The sequence below is a fragment of the Talpa occidentalis genome, unplaced genomic scaffold (genome assembly GCF_014898055.3).
Source record: "Talpa occidentalis isolate TD23 unplaced genomic scaffold, MPIMG_talOcc4v2.1 talOcc4.2, whole genome shotgun sequence".
NCBI classification, from domain to species: domain Eukaryota; kingdom Metazoa; phylum Chordata; class Mammalia; order Eulipotyphla; family Talpidae; genus Talpa; species Talpa occidentalis.
In genome coordinates, this window is record NW_023602073.1 from 61,575,165 (window position 1) to 61,591,584 (window position 16,420).

A 16,420-nucleotide genomic window follows, 5' to 3' on the forward strand; every position below is an offset into this window, starting at 1 on the left:
TCTCTATTTCTCTTGAGTGAGAATTGGTCACCTATGTCTGAAATATTTGTCAACTTCACAAATATACTGTTAAGTTGTTCATAAGTTGTTCATATTATGCCTCATCTTTCTATCCTGTTTACTATTAACACTCTGATTTACAAAGGGAGACTTTTCTTCCCATTGGAAAATGTCCCGTGAATGGAATATTTAATTGTAAGTAAACAGAATTAAGAGTAGGGGTTGGGGGTAATGTGGTTAAGTGAAAAGAAAACTTAGTGTGTTTAGAAGAGCACTTGTATCTTTAGTAAGTTTGAAAGTAGGAAGATGTGGTCTTATGGATCCCACTTCAAATTAGATTAGAGAATTTCCAAAATGACGCTTGGTCCTGAATTCAGTACTAGAGCAACTCAATTCTAGTCACTCAAAAATTGAAATCTTCACCCTTAACCTTCTCTTAAGTTCTAGAACTCAACCATACGTAATTAATTTTTCATCATGTTAAAAAAACTGAATATTTCTGATTCTCAGCCAACCTTTTATTTTCAGTATTTTCAACCCCTTAATAACACATTTTAAAATCTTGAGCTTTGACTGCTCTCCTTTCTTTATCTTTAGACTTGAAGCCACCACTTCTACGTATTCATCTCTTCCTTTGCTTCCACAGTCATTACTCAATCTTTTCCTTTGTCATCACACCAAGCCTAATTAAAATACCTTCCTTATTTCTCATGCCATCTACTTCTACTATTACTATCAAAATAGTAGTCCTAAATTTTTTTTATGTAAATTCTTTGTTATTGTGTTAAAATTGCAACTTCTGTTTTATTTTTCTCTCCCTACTTTCTGTTCTCTGAAATGCTGTAATTTTAGTTATTTATCTTTTGTATTATCTTCCTCCCCACTAGATTGAAAACTCCAGGAAGGCAAGGACTCTGTTTTATTCATTCCTGAATTTCTAGCCCCCAGAATACTGATGAGCATAATTGAAGAGCACAATTAACATTACAGAATAAGTGAATTATAATACACCCAATCACATTTCCTAGTCACCAAAATTAAATAATAGCTCCTCTACATATTGTATTCATAACTCATAGTGAGGTCACCATTTATACGTTTAATTCTATTTTAATAGAATCCTAATCTAATTCAGTTCTTCCATGAGAACCCCAGGTTCCTGCCAGGACAATTTCAATAGAGAGCCTTGCTAGCTAGTGCCTCCATCCTGGTCTCATGTTATTTCCTTACTCCTCCTAGGAGTAGTTAGAACTATAATTAAGTGTCGATTTATTCTTTGTATTACTATACTGCCTTGTTCTCTGCTTTATATATGTGTGTGTGTGTGTGTGTAAATGTGTATACATGTGTATTTTTCTTCAATGTAACTATAACTCCTTGGAATTATATTCTGTATCCCATATGACTGAATTCCCCCAAAGTATCTATTAAAACAATTAGCATCCAATATATGCATCAATAAATTCTGGTATAAGAGTTAACTGATTGACAAAAATAATGGTATAAGATAAATAAGTCAGAGAAAGACAAATAATGTATCAACTTACTTTGGAAAATAATAAAAGTTGAACTCATAGACACAGATTATAGATTGGTCTTTTCCAGGGGCTGGAAAGTTGTGGGACTGGGAAGATGTTGGTCAGAGTATAAATTTCCAGTTAGATGATGAGTAAGTTCTGGAGCTCTAATATTCAGCGTGGTGATTATAGCTAATAAGACTGTGTTGTACACTTGAAAGTTGCTAAGAGTAGATCTTAGTTAAATGTGCTGACCATATACACAAAAAGGTAAATATAAATCTATATATAACTAACCTTATTATGGTACTCTTTTCACAATATATATGTATATTAAATCATCATATTATATACCTTAAATTTACACAAAGTTATAAGTCAATTATATTTCAATAAAAGTTGGTGAGGGGTGGGGGAAGAAAATAATCCAGATATTTGGAAGGATACAGAAGTTTAGAAGTTTATTTTGGGCAACCTTGAACCCATAAGATTCCAACAAGCATATGAAAAAATGTTCAACATCACTTGTAATCAGGGAAATGCAAATCAAAACTACCATGAGATACCATCTTACACCAGTGAGAATGGCACATATTAAAAAAAACTAGCAACAACAAATGTTGGCGAGGGTGTGGAGAAAAAGGAACTCTTCTGCACTGTTGGTGGGAGTGCAAACTGGTCCAACCACTATGGAGAGCTGTGTGGAGATTTCTGGACCTACTAAACATAGAGCTTCCATATGATCCAGCAATTCCACTCCTAGGTATTTACCCAAAGGACACAGAAACATCCATTCCAAAGAACACCTGCACCCCTATGTTTATAGCAGCTCTATTTACAATAGCTAAGCTTTGGAAACAGCCCAAATGCCCAAAAATAGATGACTGGATCAAGAAGATGTGGTACATATATACCATGGAATATTACTCAGCATTCAAAAAAGATAAACACATGCAATTTGCAGCAACATGGATGGCGTTGGAAGGGATCATGCTCAGTGAAATAAGCCAGAAAGAAAAAGAAAAATACCGGATGGTCTCACTCATAGCAGGAATCTAGAGAACTTAAATAAGGGACCAGGAAAATGAATAACTATAAGAAAGTGAAAATCAAAATCAACAAAAAACTATGAACCAGAGACAGTTTTTGGGGAGTAGAAGGTGGGAGGGGAGGGATTGGGGACAGAAGGGGGGGTTGCAAATGTATGGGGAATATAAAAATAAAATTTATTATTTAAAAAAAAAAGATTCAATTCAATTCCATCTCAGAGGGAAAATGCTGCTATACAGAGATATACTACTCATTTAGATTTGGATCAGGTCTGCTTCAATTCCAGCCAGAGATCTGTAGGCCTAACTTTTTTTTTTAATCAGAAGAAGAAAGAAGTACGTGTTTAAAGAATCAATCAGAATCAAATCTTCACCCAAGAAGTTCTGTATAAACATTAACTTGGCTATCCAGCTTTATCCAGCTGTCTCTTTTTAAATTTACCCAGGCCGAAAAAAAAAAAAAAACAGGATGTAAACTAAAAATATTACAATTACTAGAGGCTGACATCTGAAATCCTCTTCAATTGGAGCATCCAAGTTAATGCAACAAATATTTACATTGAGAACTGAAATGTTGGGAAATAGTTAAAAATTTGATATGGCTAGATACTAACAGACATCTCCAAACTTTCCAATGCACACTACACAGAACATCATATCTATTAAATATCTGTTTTCTAACATCCTTCATAAAATTCCATACAGGAATGTCTTTATGCCATGCCAGTCAGCATAAACTCAGGAAGTTACAGGACAGGGTCATGGACCAGAGCTAGAATATTTCTGCTACTCTGTGCAGTCAACCTGTGGGACACTTCCCCTCTCCAATACCACTATCTCCACCTCCTGCCCCACCCCCAGCCCCAGCCCCAGGGGCTCTGGGCACAGTGGGAGGACTAAAACCCATTCACATTTCTGAGTAAATGTCCAGGGGCCTTAGAAATCAAAGAAGCACAGACTAATAATATTACACAGCAGCACCACTTTAGGAGGAAAATTTTAATTTATCTCTTTTACTTTAAGATGATAAAGGCTACTTAAGACTGATGAATTTTATGGGCCTCCCCAGTGGCGCAGTGGTTGAGCACTGGGTTGCGAAGCTGCCCGCGGCCTCTGCGGCGCCGGTTCGATCCCCGGCTGCTCCCTGGCCACTAGAGGAGGGTCCCACATGGCGCGCAGACCTCTCCTGCCGCCCACTGCTCCCCTCAGCAGTGTACTTCTTTCTGCCTGCTCTGCTCCCCGCTCTGGCTCTCGTGAACTCACCCTCCCGCGCTTCTGACTGTACCCAGTGCATGTATAAACAAAACAAACAAACAAACAAATAAATAAAACATAAAAAAAAAGACTGATGAATTTTAAGTTGCACCAATGTTCATTCTAGCTAATAATGGCAAAACATAATGGCAACAACAATATCACAAAAACAGTAACAACAAAACAGATTATCTGCATAATCTATACTGTCAGTGCGAACAAGTACCAAACCTACTGGAATACTGTGAAACTTTATGCTTTGTTTTTGAAGAGTGGATATTGTTTGCGATATTTGTTCTCCTTAATGGTTGGCTAGAAATTAAAAAGATATAATGCTGCATAGTGCATTTATCCTGACAGAGAGAAACCATTTCGTTGGAAATTGTTGAAGTTCACTTATTAGAGTATGAACTAATTTTACATGACTTCTGAGCTCAGCATTAATTATTGCTGATTTTTAAATTAGATTTTTTTTCTTTTTGTTGATGAGTTCCTTGCAGAACTTGGATATTAGCCCCCTTGTCAGATGTATAGTGTGCAAATATTTTCTCCCATTGAGCAGAGTCTCTTCATTGTAAGGGTAATTTATTTAATTGTGCAGAAGCTTTTTAGTTTGATGTAGTTCCATTTGTTTATTTTGCTTTTGTTTCAGTTGTCATTGAAATGGAATCTCCAAAGATATTCCTGAAGCCAGTTTCTCAGAGTGTTTTTCTTATGTTTTCTTCTATGTATTTTATGGTTTATATCCAAGTCTTTAATACATTTTGAGTTAATTTTTATGTATGTTGTGAGATAAGTGGTCTAATTTCATTCTTTTGCATGTGGATGTTTTCTCAACACCATATGATAAAGAGTCATTCCTTTCTCTAATGTATATTCTTGGCCCCTTTGTTGTAGATTAACTATCCATATAAGTGTATTTTATTTCTGTGTTCTCCATTCCATTGGTCTGTGTCTATTTTTATTCCAATACCATACTGTTTTGATTACTATAGCTTCACAGTATATTATAGTTTGATTACTATAGCTTCATAGTATATTATAGTTTGATCTGGGAGCATGACACCTTCATTCTTCCCCTTTAGAGTCAGGATTTCTTTGGCTGTTCAGGGTTTTTTGTGATTCCATATGCATTTCAGTATGTTTGTTCTATTTCTTTGGTGAATCCCATTGAAACTTTGATAGGGATTGCATTGAATCTGCATGTTGCTTTGGGTAAGGTTGCCATTTTAATTATGTTAATTCTTCCAATCCATGAGCAGAGTAATCATTCCACTTTTTTGTGTCTTATTCTATTTCTTTTACAATGTCTTATAGTTTTCATTGTAAAGGTCTTTACCTCCGTAAGCCAAATTTATTCCTGGGTATTTAATACTTTTTGATGCAATAATAAAGGGAATTATTTTCTTAATTTCCTTCTTGTCTAACTCTTTTCTTGCAGATAGGAATGTGCTTGATTTTTGTAGGCTGGCTCTGCAACTGCCACCTATCATACTTATTTATTGTTTCTAATAGATTTCAGTGGAGTCCTTAGGGTTTTATATACATGTTATCATGTCACCTGCATATAGTGATAATTTTACTTCTTTTCCAATTTGGATTCCTTTTTTCTCTTTCACTTGTCCAATTGCTCTAGCTATGATTTCCAATATTATGTTGACTAGTAGTGGTGAAAGTGTACATCCTTATGTTGTACCTGATCTTAGAGGAAAAGCTTTCAATTTTTCACCATTGAATATGATGTTCACTGTGGTTTTGTCTTATGTGGGCTTTACTGCATTTATATATATGTTCCTTCTACCCCCACTTTGAAAATTTTTAGCATAAATAGATGTTCAATCTTGTCAAATATTTTCTCTTCATCTAATGATATGGTCATATGATTTTTTTCTGTCTCCTTTTGTTGATGAGGTGAATTACACTGATCAACACTTCTCTAAAGAAGACATACAGATGGCCAATAAGAGTGTGAAAAATACTCACTATCACTTATCATCAGGAAACTGCAAGTCAAAACCACAATGGGATACCATCTCATACCCATGAGAATGGCCCATATGAAAAAGACTAGCAAAAACAGATGTTGGTAGAGTGTGGAAAAAATGGAACCCTGGCACAGTGTTGGTGGAATGTATACTGGTCTATCCCCTATGAAAAACAGTATAGATGCTTCTTAAAATATTAAAAGTAGATATACTATACAATCCAGCAGCTACATTCCTAGGTATCTACCCAAAGAATGTAAAAACACTAATTTGAAGGTATATATGCACTCCTATGTTCACTGCAGCACTATTTACAATAGCCAAACTATGGAAACAACCTAAATGCCCAATGACAGACGAATGATTCCAAAAAAGTGGTGTATATACACAATACAATATATGTAAAGTATCAAAAAGCAGATAAGGTAAATACTTCTCATTGTGTCTTATACACTATAGCATTTTCTATATATATTGCATTCCATATTTCCCCACCTATGCCCTATACCTCTCATACTTTCCCAATCTTATGTCTCAGAAACTCAGGGACCAACTGATCTATAAGGCTCACTCAGTCATTTCCCTGCCAAAAGATAATGCTAAGTGAGGTAAGTAGGAAAGAAAAACACATACATAGGATGGTTACTTAGATATGAAATACAGAGAACTATAGCAAAGGGTCAGTCAAAACCAAACCAATAGTAAACACCTAACACCTGACTTCAAAAGTGAGGCAATCACAAGGAGAGGATGGTAGGGTGGAATAGGGGAGGGAAGGGGCCAGTGGAACATGGTGGAAAATAGAAATCTTCTGGGGCACTGGTAGTGGGTAGGGTATAAAAGTACACATTTGTAGAAGTTTGAACCTATAGTTCCTGGAGCAGATACAAAGATGTAAACCTACTTTACCTCAATAAACATGATTTGGCAAAGAAAAATAAAAAGATGGAGAAGACATGCATCTCCCTTGGGGACACTGCAAGATCTCCTCTTGATTCTGTCTTTATAAAAAGTAAGACCCTGTTGTTTTGTGGCTGTCATACCATCTTTTATATCTCTAAAGCTATTAATCACTCTTCTTGTAAAGTTTAGTTCTGAAACCCTCCTAGTAGTAAATGCTCTTGTTCTTTTTTAAAAATTACTATTTTCTTGTTAGTTTTCTTGATGTTGACAGTCCTCATATTTCTAAGTCATTCCTGACTGGCCTAATCTTTTTAGACTCAGCTATCTCGGTTCAGGCAGCCTGTCTTGGATGACAGACTGAAGCAGACATGGTTGCTCACACTTCCATTTTTTGTGCAAAGAGAGGATGGGCAGAGCTGCAGACGAGGTAGCTCATCTTCAGAGCTTCTCTGGTCTCTCTTTGCCCTGCACATAAGCTACCTAAGGCTAGTCCCTATTTCTCCATCCTAAACACCAGGTGGTGAAGGGAAGAAGGGATGCACAGGAGTGCATAGGGAAAACTGTTCCCCTTACAGCAGCTCTGCCAAATTCTCATTGGCTGTTCCTACCCCCTCCTCTGCTCCAGGGTTCCACCACTTCTAGATGTGGGGCTACTAGATGAGCTACAGCTGTGTCTTTCCCAGCCTCTCAGGAATCCCTTGAAGCCCCCAGTCCCTTGAGAAGTCTATTTCTCACCTTCTGATGTGATTAGAGTCTACTTCTTGTCTTCTGATGTGATTAGAGAGTCATATGTTTCTTTATTATCAGTTTAATAATTCCCCATTTGGTGCAGTGGAGGGAATGTGGAGCATATACTTATTCAATCTGATACCTTGAAACTGCCATTTCAGAATCTGACCCTTAAACTGAGCCTCCTGAAGAATATGAAGGATATATGGGAATTAGAAAAAATACCGGTATTTATTGGATAATTGGTGCTTTCTCTGTTTGCTCTTAGATACAATTTCCACTTTCCTCTCTTTGTCTTTGCATTACTGAAAACTCCATCCCCTGGCTCCTTTATCAAGTGTTCCTAGGTGAATTTAGTTAATAGAAGGCACTGTTGGAGGACTAGAAGATGAGGGTGAAAGAGAAGCCAGGATTCCCGATGTGGGTGACGTCCCTAAAGCACCTGTAGCTCTTCAGTGCCCCCAACTTACACTGGATAGAACTCATCATGGTGGAGCTCTTGCTAGTCAGATACAGGCTGAGTACCTGGATAACAACCTTCTACCAATGTCCCCTCAGTTCTAAGGGTATAGGAGTCACTGCTGTTCCTGATTTTTGGGATGATGCATTATTCCCACAGTGCCATCTCCTGTATAATAATTTCCTCCATTAAATACATTTTGTTGAGAGCCCTAGAAGGCTTTGTTTACCTGGATGGACTCTGCTGCAAAGAGCAAAATTCTGAAGAGACATGTTCAAAGATAATAATTAGTCATTTCTTTCTTTGAGGGTAAGTAGGACCATAGTGAATAAATTCTCAACTTGGGTTTCTCAATAGCTAATATATCCCTAGCTATTTCAAGGAATGACATGAAGTTCTTAAAAATGTGAATTTGACAATATATTTCACCTGAACTGCATACATGGCTCAAAGCAGTTTTGTAAGAAAAGCCTTAGAGGCCTATCATATTACTAAACACGGCATTCTAGAATTAGGAAATCCATCCTAGAGGAGTGAAAGATTTGAGTATAACAGAAACCTTGCTGGAGGCTTTGCAAGTGTTAGACCTACCTCTAGAGGCAGCTATAAAATAGTTTAAAGAAAATACTTTTTATCACCTCTATTACTTACCATTTTCTCTGTTGAACAATGGTAAGCTGAAATGATAACATATCTTAAGAAAGATTTCGTGTAACTCTGTTTCGTATTTGGAAATAGGGAATACCCCTGCCTGCTAAGCCCAGGCCATTATCGTCACTCCATGTATGCTTAATAAGCAGCACAGAAACAAGAAAGCCCACACTGTGGCTCATGATCAGAGAGGGAATGAGAGCAAGTCGTGCCCCTGATATGCCATGTGGCTGCAAATCTAAAGGCTCTTAAGGGTGCCGCCCCATGGAAAGCCCTGAATACCTGCTTTCATTCCCATTTCAAGCGTTTGAACTATAATATATGGGCCATCTATTTATTAAAGGAGAGAGCTTACTTTGGCATGGGATAAATTGGTGCTTGCAGCAAGATGCTGTTTAACACAAAGGACGTTTCTTGAATTCTTTTCAATCTCAGACCCACAGTAAGAGTGTCTGGGGTATATGTTTTAAAATTGCATGACTATTATACAATCCCTTTTCTTCAGCTGGCATGAGAAGTCTATTCCCATCCTCTCTATGCTCTGTTCTTTACTTCCTCAAAGCTGAGGCGGCAAAAACACTGCCAGCCTTATCCAGCTTTTCATGGAAAGCCGCCACTCTTAACTGGCGCCTCAATGCAATTTTCAGACTGTCCCAGGAGACCTCTGTGCTTTGAGGTGAATTCATAACATTAAAGCCAACAAAGAAGTGAACACAAACTTTCCCTGTGAAAGAAAAAGGAAAAAAGTCCACAGGCTTACTGAAGCAGCTCTGCCTCTGTGAGTGCCTCTGTCCTCAGCTCCCCAGTGACCATGGCCAGTTCATCCTTCAGTTCCTGGATTTCCTTTTGTAGGCGGGTAATCATCTACAAATGGCAAGGCAGGAGAATAAATGTCAGCGCCTCATTGGGGGGAACTTGGTGAGAGAGAATATACATCTTTTAAAGTTATGAACTACTTTAAGGATCAAAATACAGAGAGACAATGTAGAGGCATTCCTATCACCCAGTTTTATAAAAGCTTAATATTTTGTTAAAACAGTTCTAGAATTAATTTTTAGCAAATAGAACATTACTGATAAAACTGGATCTTCTCATTCCTATTCCCCCTCTGTTCTTCCTGAGGTGATCACGATACTGCATTAATGGGGAGCATTTCCCTGCATGTTTTCTTACATTTTTTCCATATGTATGGATGTAACGGTAAATAATGCATGATGCCATTTTGCATGTCTTGAACTTTATGGAAATGTTACCCTACTGCATATGATCGCAACTTGTTTGTTTTCCCCTCACATTATGCTTTTGAGATCGTTTATATTTTCTCATTTGGCTCTTTTTATTTTAAAGATTTATTTATTTATACATGCATCGGGGTACAGGTCAGATGTGCGGGAGGGTGAGAGGATTCACCAGAGACAGAGTGGGGAACAGAACAGGTGGACTGACTGAAATACACTGCTGAGGGGAGCAGCGGGTGAGACAGGAGAGATCTGCCGCACCATTCATTTGGCTCTTGTTCATTAATTTTCATGGTTATATGGTATCTCTGGGAAGGAAGATGTCAAAATTTGCTTATTCACCTGTTAATGGACATTTAGGACTTTTACTTTTGGTATTACAAAGAGTGTTGCTGTGAACATTATAAATCTCTTTGTGCACAAGCGTGAGAATTTCTATGGTATACACTTAGAATTCTGTGGTTGTAGATTACGTGCAACTTCCTTTTATTATACATTGTTCTTTAGAGTTGTTCTGTAAATCTATATTCTCATCAGCTAGATAGGTAAGTTACGGTTTCCCCACATTTCTTGTCACTATGTATTACTGACTGGCACTTTATATTTGCCTTTCTGGTAGGAGTAAACACATCTCATTTAATTCTAATTTGCATTTCCATGATTAGTGAGGTTCATCATGCTTGCATATGTATATTGGCTGTTGGGTTTCCTTGTGTGAATTATTTATTCATATTTTTGCCCATCTTTCAATCAAGTTGTTTTTCTTTTCCTTATTGATTTGCAGGATTTTTTATATTCTGGATGTGAACCCTTTATTGGTTTTATGCAATGCACATGTTTTCTCCCAACCCATGCTATGCTTTCACTTCATAATAATCTTTTTGTTAAATGAAAGTTTTAAATTTTAATATAATTGAATCATCAGCTTCTTCTGTGATGAGTTGTATTGTTATGTCTTCTTAAAGAAAATCTATTTTACCTAAAACAATGGAAATATTTTCCTCCCTGTTCTTATAAGAATTTTAAAACTATGCTTTTCACATTTAGGCTGATTATACTTTTTGTATGAAGTAGGAGATATGGATCTGATTTTAATTAATTTTTTATATAGCCAACCATACTAGATTTGCTATTATAATTCTGTTGTATACGATGTTTCCACATATAAATGTGTCTGTTTCTGGCTATTAGTTCAAAACATTTATCTATTTGACTACATGTATAATAACGCCACACTGTTTCATTTACTGTATTTAAAAAAAAAAAATGGCATCTAGACAGGATAAGCCCCTTCTGTCTTATTCCTTTACAAACTAGACCCGGCTATCCTTGGCCATTTGATTTTTCATACAGATTTTAAAACCAGTTTGTAAAATTCTACAAAAGGCCCTCCTCAAATATTACCTAAAAATAAATTTCATTGAAACACTAATTTGGTAAGAATTAACGAAATAATGATAATGAATAATTACATTCATGAACATGGTATAGTTTTCTACTGATTTCTTTAAACAAAGATTTACAATTTTCTCTGTAAATATGTCTTTAATTAGATTTTGTTCCTAGATTTTGTTCCTTGTTACTATAATAAAATCATTTTTGAAAATTACATTTTCTAATTGTGGCATAATGATGTATAGAAACACAATGCATTTTTTGTATGATTCAGGTACCAAATAAGTTTCTGAACACTTTTTGAATCTATCAGTAAATACTTTTGGTTGTTCATTCTGAGCAATTAAATTGTCTATAAGTAGTTACAGATGTTTTTCTTCTTTTCAAATCCTCATAGTTTTTAAAAAATTGTCTCATTGTCCTAGCTAGGATTTCCAGTACAAAGTTTTAAGACATTCCTGTCTTTCTTTCTAAGAGTTCACCTTGAAAATGTTTGCTGTAGCTTTTGGTTAATATTCTTAATCACTTTAAGCATGTTCTCTTATACTCATGGCTTGATGTGTCTTTTCAAACTATGGGTGGAATGTTTAATATTATCAAACACTTTTTCCTGCCTCCACTGATTGATCACATGATTTTTCTCTTTCAAACCTGTGAATGTGATGAATCACCTTAATTCACATGATTTTTTTTATTATGAATTACCTCATATATGTACAAAGGTATAAAGAATACCTTGTACCCACTATATAGCTTAAGTGCACATCAATCTACCTATTACTTAGTTGAAGAAATAAACCATTACAGAAACTTTTGAAGCCCTTTTTCCTCTGTAGTTCTCCTTAAATAAATTCCCCATTATTAGTACCTGAAATTTGGTGTTTCTTTTTCCCATGCATTTTTTCTTTTCCTGTGCATCTATATATTTTCTAGTGATAAACTACACATAAATTCCTGAAATACACCCAACAAAGTCATGACATCATGTATTATCTTAATAATCATACCATCATAATGTAAAACGCCTAAAACAAAAATTAGCAGGCTAGATCCAGGTTTTATTCTTCTTTGGTAAACTTTTAAAAACAACATCGAGTCTGGTCTGTCCTAGCTCCCTCCCATCATCCCACCCTCCCTCTCCTTTTGTTAGCTTTGTTTTTCTTGAGATAATTTATTTATTAGTCGTAGATCTATTCTTGTTTTTAAACTCTTTGTGCATTAGTTTTAGTGCAATTTTTCTAGGTAATTGTTAGCTTTTCTTTATTTTTTCCAAACTTATTGCCCTAAGTGTACTGTGTACTGTTAACATATTTATTATACCTGTAGTGAAGCCCTCCTTTCTTTCCAAATATTATTGTGTCAATTTGTGCCTTTTTTGTATTTTTCTTCTCTAATCTTTCTAGAGATTTATCTTATTAATTTATTAAAACTCACCAAGTTTTACTATTTCCTCCACTGTACCATTTTTTTAGTTTTTGTTTTCACTTATTTTTATAATATTTTTAAAGATATATTTTTTATTTATTTATGCATAGAAGAACTGGGGTCGAGGCCGGAGGTGCAGAAGGTAAGAGGATTCACCAGAGACAGAGTGGGGAGCAGAACAGGAAAATCTACTGAAATGCACTGCTGAGGGGATCAGTGGGCAAGACAGGAAAGGTCTGCTACACCATGAGGGTTAGCTCCCTGGCCCGGGATTGAACTCAGGCCTCAGTGGCTGGCAATAGTTTGATAGTGCTGAGACTTTAATACCTGTGCCACCAGGGAGGCCCCTATTTTTATAATTTTTGATTGCTATCTTTTTAATTTTTTGGATTTACCTTAGCATTCATTTTCTAGCTCTGGTTTGGGAGTTCCCAGACGGGGGAAGCTTTGTACAAGTAAACTTGAAATCATGTGAGACAGAGCCTAGGATTTCAAGCTATCAAAGAAATCACATTTTGTTCTACCTGGAGTCCAGGTTGAAGCAGGCAAGCTTCCCTAGTCTCTATGTAGTGGATAGGTTTTTTCCTTTCTGACTCATCCTTTCACTGATTTTATGTTGGAAGGGGAGAGGAGTTCAATAACCATATGCTTAGGTGCAAGGGCTTTGTCTTCTATCCCTTTGTTACTCTTAACCTCTCCATTCCAGGACAAATGGAGACTCAGTTTTGATTCTGGGCTCCGGAGAACTCCACTCCTCTCAACCTCAGCTCTGTATTTCAAAAGATGCTTGCTAAATTTTATATAGGTGGGTTTCATATTATCTATAGCACATCAACAAGACCTGAAGTTCTAAAGAGCATGTAATACTGAGCATTTTGAATAGGATAGTGCTCCTTGAATTTCATTTAAATGTACAGGACTGAATGGGTTTTGATTGTTTGCTTCCTTTCAAAAACATTCCTTGAATCATCAAGTTATGTGGAATGAAAAATCCCTAGACACAAAAAAATAAAATCCTATGTGAGTTATTCATTTGTATCCTCTTTTCACTAAATTAATACTGATGTCACATCTTCTACTTCTACCAAGGCTTTCAAAGTCAAGTCTAACAACAATTTATTTTTCTGTTGTATTGAGCAGAAATCTCAAAACTAAGCCAAATTTTTATGGCTTTAAGATTATGATAGTAGCACTTCCCATCAAATGACTGCAGGAAGCCTGGAATGAGAGCAATCCTTACAAGATTTTGGCCCATGCCCAGTCACCACAGATTCTAACCTGTTCACAGCTCCCTTATCGCCTTGTGTCTTTGAGGTTCTGATACTTGCAAAAAATAACAAATCAAATCCTTGATGATTTTGATCATACAAGGCTGGTCCCACATTTCCATTTAATTTAGAGAGTGAGATATAGGAAATCTCACCCAATTTGTGTTTGGGTGATACTGAGAAAACACTTTCATTGTCACTAGTAAAGTTCTGTACATCAAGCATAAATATTGGTTTTTAGAAGAAATTATAAAAGAGACCAGGAAACAGCCCTTGCCAATCACCAGATTATTCTGCACCAGGAAGACCTCAATAAATTTGTTCAATTATCAGCTATTAGCTTTTGACTCTTGATTTCTCTTTTCTTTAAATCGCTCAAAGACCTACATCAAACACATGATAATGTTCACCTTTCTTCAAATTCTTCAAGTTCTTCAAAGAAAAGTCTCTTCAGTTAAGTTTTTTTTTTTTCTTAAAAACCTCCCAGTGTTCATTTTCCTTTACTTATGAACTATTTTTTGCCTTCGGACTAATAACTCCTTCACTGTCTTTCTCATTTTGCACAAACCACGGGGCTGCTGGCAGGGTAGGCTTAGCAGAATTCAACCTAGTTGTTCAATTCCACTTGGCTCAAGCCTTTGAATACTGGCTCCTTTTTCCAGCTGTGGCACTGTGTGATGTTGATATCTGACCAGGGTCTGTACTGGAAATAGATCCTACTTTGGTCATTGGTTTCTCTAGAGAATTCCATCAGGGAAGCTCACACTCCCTGAAGCTAGTAAGAGAAAACTGATACCCCATTATCGTTTCTTCTTCCTTTGTCTTTACCTTTCAAGAGGATGATTTCAGGGACAGAAAGACAAACAATCAGGAGGAAATAATAGCAAATTTCAGATTTTTTTTTGGAGTTTGAGAAATTTGTAAATAACAGATATTTCAAAAAATTTCACATCTTTTTTATAATGCACAATACTAAGCTCACACCAGCTTATTTTCTAGAAAAAAAAAATTAAAAGCTGAGTGATTTGAAACTGAAAGATTTTATTTCAACATTTTCAATGTTGATATGAGTTACTCTCATGTTGCATTTTATTTATAGAAGACTAACAAAATAGAGAGAAGATAAATATATCAGTATCTATAATGAGAACTGGCGTCATGTAAATTGTAAATATTTTTGCTTAAAAAAGCACTTCAATAAGGCAGAATTAATTGTTATAAATCTAGAAGCTTAGACTTTTTCCCACAGAGCAAGCCAATTATTTTTTTTTAAATATCTCTAGAATAAATAACAGGACAGTTAACACAAAATAAGGCTCCATTTAATAACAATCAGAACTTTTTTGTCTCAAGAAACTTTTATATAAGATGATCTATTATTATGATTATTTTATCTACAAATTTAAACTGTGTTTCTTGAAGAGCTACAACCTGCATCTAAAAGTAATTGTAGGATTCCATCATGTGCATTCTTGGGGCTCACTGTACATCTTAGGGGCAATGGGGAGACTATAGATTAGACTGTCTCCACTTGGATCCTGCCTTTATTCCTTACTAGAACTATGACTCTCACCATGTTCTTCAACCTTTCTGTGCTTTGATTTTATCATCTGTAAAATGGAGACAAAGAGGCCATCTACTTATAAAGGTATTGTGAGAACTAAATGAATTAATTCATTCTCAGTACTTAGAACATTGTCTGATTCAGAGTATGTACCCACCAAGTTTCTTTAATAAATGTTGATTCTTTTTAACATAGTAGGTTAAAAGTTGCTTACCAATCTGGGGTCAATTTCTTCATTAAGAACAGCCTCATTTTTTATGAGTGCCACTCGTTGTGCAAATCTGCAGGTAGATATAGATTCCTAAGAAGGCAAAATAGCGCCTTTAAACACTGTGGCAGAGAAAGATCAAGGTAAATTTTTATTCCCAACAAAAGGATACACACTTAAAGAGTAATAAATATGAAACACAATAAGAAATTATTCCTCTAAATTAGAGATTTTTGCTCTAGAGCATTGTTTTTTATGAAAATTCCGTTTGACTCAGTAAAATGACTGATCTCCAAAAAATGTGAGCGATCCCAAGACCTTAAGTGGCAACTGGTATGCATTCTCAATTATTGATTTGTAAAATGAGGGCTACAATTACACTAATCACAATATAGCAGGTATCATAATCCAGAAACATGAAAATCTACAAAATATTTGTAACAGACCAAAAAGATGTTTTTCAAGGCATCTTCCCATGCAGTTGGGGCTTGGTCTTTTTGAGAGACACCCTGTCACTTTCTGTTCTTCTCTTTTGGAGAAAGTCTGGAGCCTAAACATTTAATTGACATTCATGAAACATTAACCAACTCTAACGCAACCTGGGAAAACCACTAAGTAGCTAGCTCCTGCCAATGCATCCTGGGTGCTGCCTCAAGGGACATGCCTAGGGACACATCTTGAAGATGTACTCCAGGAATCTTAGTAATCAGAAGCAAAGCCAAGCAGGGGAAGCCAAGGTAACCTAACATATCAGCAGCCCTTCTTCAAACTCTC

The 16,420-nt window shown here is 36.0% G+C and overlaps 1 protein-coding gene across 2 annotated transcripts in view; it reads right to left on the minus strand.

Moving 5' to 3' along the window:
- KIF6 (kinesin family member 6) overlaps positions 1–16,420 on the minus strand; it is a 436,358-nt gene that overhangs the window by 276,136 nt on the left and 143,802 nt on the right. For both annotated transcript variants that reach the window (XM_037519645.2, XM_054698762.1), the window contains 2 exons: positions 15,653–15,739; positions 9,309–9,412 (listed from right to left, as the gene is read on the minus strand). In XM_037519645.2, the coding sequence (XP_037375542.2) occupies positions 9,309–9,412; positions 15,653–15,739 (191 nt within the window). The remainder of the gene's footprint in view (positions 1–9,308; positions 9,413–15,652; positions 15,740–16,420) is intronic.